Genomic DNA, 2,041 nt, shown 5'->3' with positions numbered 1-2,041 from the left:
AGAATGGGGAGAAAAGTACATCTTTGTGGATACAAACAATCAGAAAGCTAGTTGTATGATATGCAACGAAAGTGTTGCCGTTTTTTAAAGAGTACAGTCTTCGGCATCACTATGAAACAAAACATCTGTCAACATATTCGAAGTTTTCTGGAACATTGCGTTCTGAGAAATTTGAGTTCATGAAACGTACTTTGGAATCTCAAAGGAATCTCTTCACGAGAATGTTTGCTGAAAATGAATCTGTCACTCGTACATGTTACAAAATAGTGCATAAGATGGCAGAGCGAGAAAAACCCGTTTACTGACGGCAACTTTATAAAAGAGTGTATGATGGAAGCAGCAAATAACTTGTGTCCTGAGAAAGCCGATTTGTTCGGAAGTATCAGCCTTTCAGCAAGTTCAGTTATGCGGAGAACAGAAGAACTTGAAGAGAACATGGTGTTAAGATACGCGAGAAAGCTAGGAACTTGTGGTATTCTCTGGTGCTGGATGAGTCTACTGATCTCTCGAGTACGTCCAACTTCTCGTTTTCATTCGTGGTGTTAATTTGGATTTTCAGATCACAGAAAAGTTGGCATCCGTTTGCAGCATACACGGAACAACAACTGGAGAAGACATTTTCATGGAAGTGCAGAAAACTTTGCAAGGCTATAACCTTCAGTGGAATCAGCTTCGATGTGTTACAGTTGATGGAGGAAAAAACATGGTTGGAGTGAGGAAGGGTCTGGTGGGGCAGAAACGAACTAAGTTGGAAGATCTTCAACTCCCGGGCGCTCTGTTTATATACTGCATTATACATCAGCAAGCACTCTGTGGGAAAGACTTAGATATTTCTTGCGTACTAAACCAGTCGTTTCTGCGGTGAACTTCATTCGGGGTCATGCACTTAATCATCGCCAGTTACAGGCTTTTCTTGAAGAAATTGATTCTTAATTCTGTGACTTGCCTTATCACACAGCAGTGAGGTGGCTCAGCTGCGGTAAAGTCCTATTTCGTTTTGATAAGCTCCAAAGAGAAATAGATATTTTTCTCACCGAAAAGGATAGAGCTGATCCACTTCTGTCAAATCCTACCTGGTTGTCAAAGTTGTCATTTTTGGTTGACATCACATCCCACATGATTGAATTGAACTCGAAACTTCAGGGAAAGGATAACCTTATCTGTGATCTCTACAGAATCATCAAAAGATTTCGGAGAAAGCTATCATTGTTTGAAGCACAACTGGAAGGAGGAAACTTCTCTCATTGTCAGTGTTTCAAAGAGTTTCGTGCTGGAATCACAGAAGATGTCAACCTCGAGTTTCCGAAGAAGATTATTAGTGATTTAAATAAGCATTTTTTGGAGAGATTTTCAGATCTCGACAGAATTGAGAGTGTCATTCTTCTGTTCCAGAATCCGTTTGATTGTAACCTTGATGATGTGCCAGTCGAACTACAGTTGGAGCTCATTGATTTTCAAGCAAATGACTTGTTGAAAGAGAAGCACAGAAAAGGAAAACTTGTTGAATTTTATCGCCGCTTACCTGATGATGAGTTTTCAAAGTTGAAGAAATTTGCCTCTGGTATGGCATCAGTGTTTGGAACAACTTATATCTGTGAGCAAACATTTTCAAAAATGAATTATGTGAAGTCAGCACATCGAAAGAGGTGAGGTTGACTGATGAACATTTGAAAACAATTCTCTTGGTTGGATGCAGCAATTCCAAAGCAAATATTGATGATATCTCAAAAGCTAAACGCCAGTTTCACAAATCTCACAAACCTTTTTTGCTGCTTAATTTGTGAGATTCGGATATGTGCGCACTGGGTGTGATATAACTATTTTATTGCTAACGTCGTCTTCTTTGATAACTTTTTGGAAAATAAACATGTTTTTTTCTCTATTTTTTGTGTATTCACTGTATTGTATTGAACAAAATGGTTATGCTGCCCGCGCTCGTCATTCTCTCAATTATCTAGCCCGCTGTGAAAAAAGTTTGGTGACCCCTGTATTGAGAGATAACTGAACTTCCAAGTATTTTTCCTTATTATTTGTTTTTCCA

General features: G+C 38.9%; 1 protein-coding gene across 1 annotated transcript in view; it reads right to left on the bottom strand.

Annotated features, from left to right (window-relative positions):
* Nucleotides 1-1,118, bottom strand: part of LOC106476795 (MFS-type transporter SLC18B1-like) — a 9,882-nt gene extending 8,764 nt beyond the window's left edge. The window contains exon 1 of the mRNA XM_013937422.2: nt 1,074-1,118. Within this exon, the coding sequence (XP_013792876.1) occupies nt 1,074-1,118 (45 nt within the window). The remainder of the gene's footprint in view (nt 1-1,073) is intronic.
* Nucleotides 1,119-2,041: the final 923 nt, after the last annotated feature.

This window comes from Limulus polyphemus, unplaced genomic scaffold (assembly GCF_000517525.1).
Source record: "Limulus polyphemus unplaced genomic scaffold, Limulus_polyphemus-2.1.2 Scaffold11622, whole genome shotgun sequence".
NCBI classification, from domain to species: Eukaryota; Metazoa; Arthropoda; class Merostomata; order Xiphosura; family Limulidae; genus Limulus; species Limulus polyphemus.
This window is presented reverse-complemented; position numbering and strand designations above follow the sequence as displayed.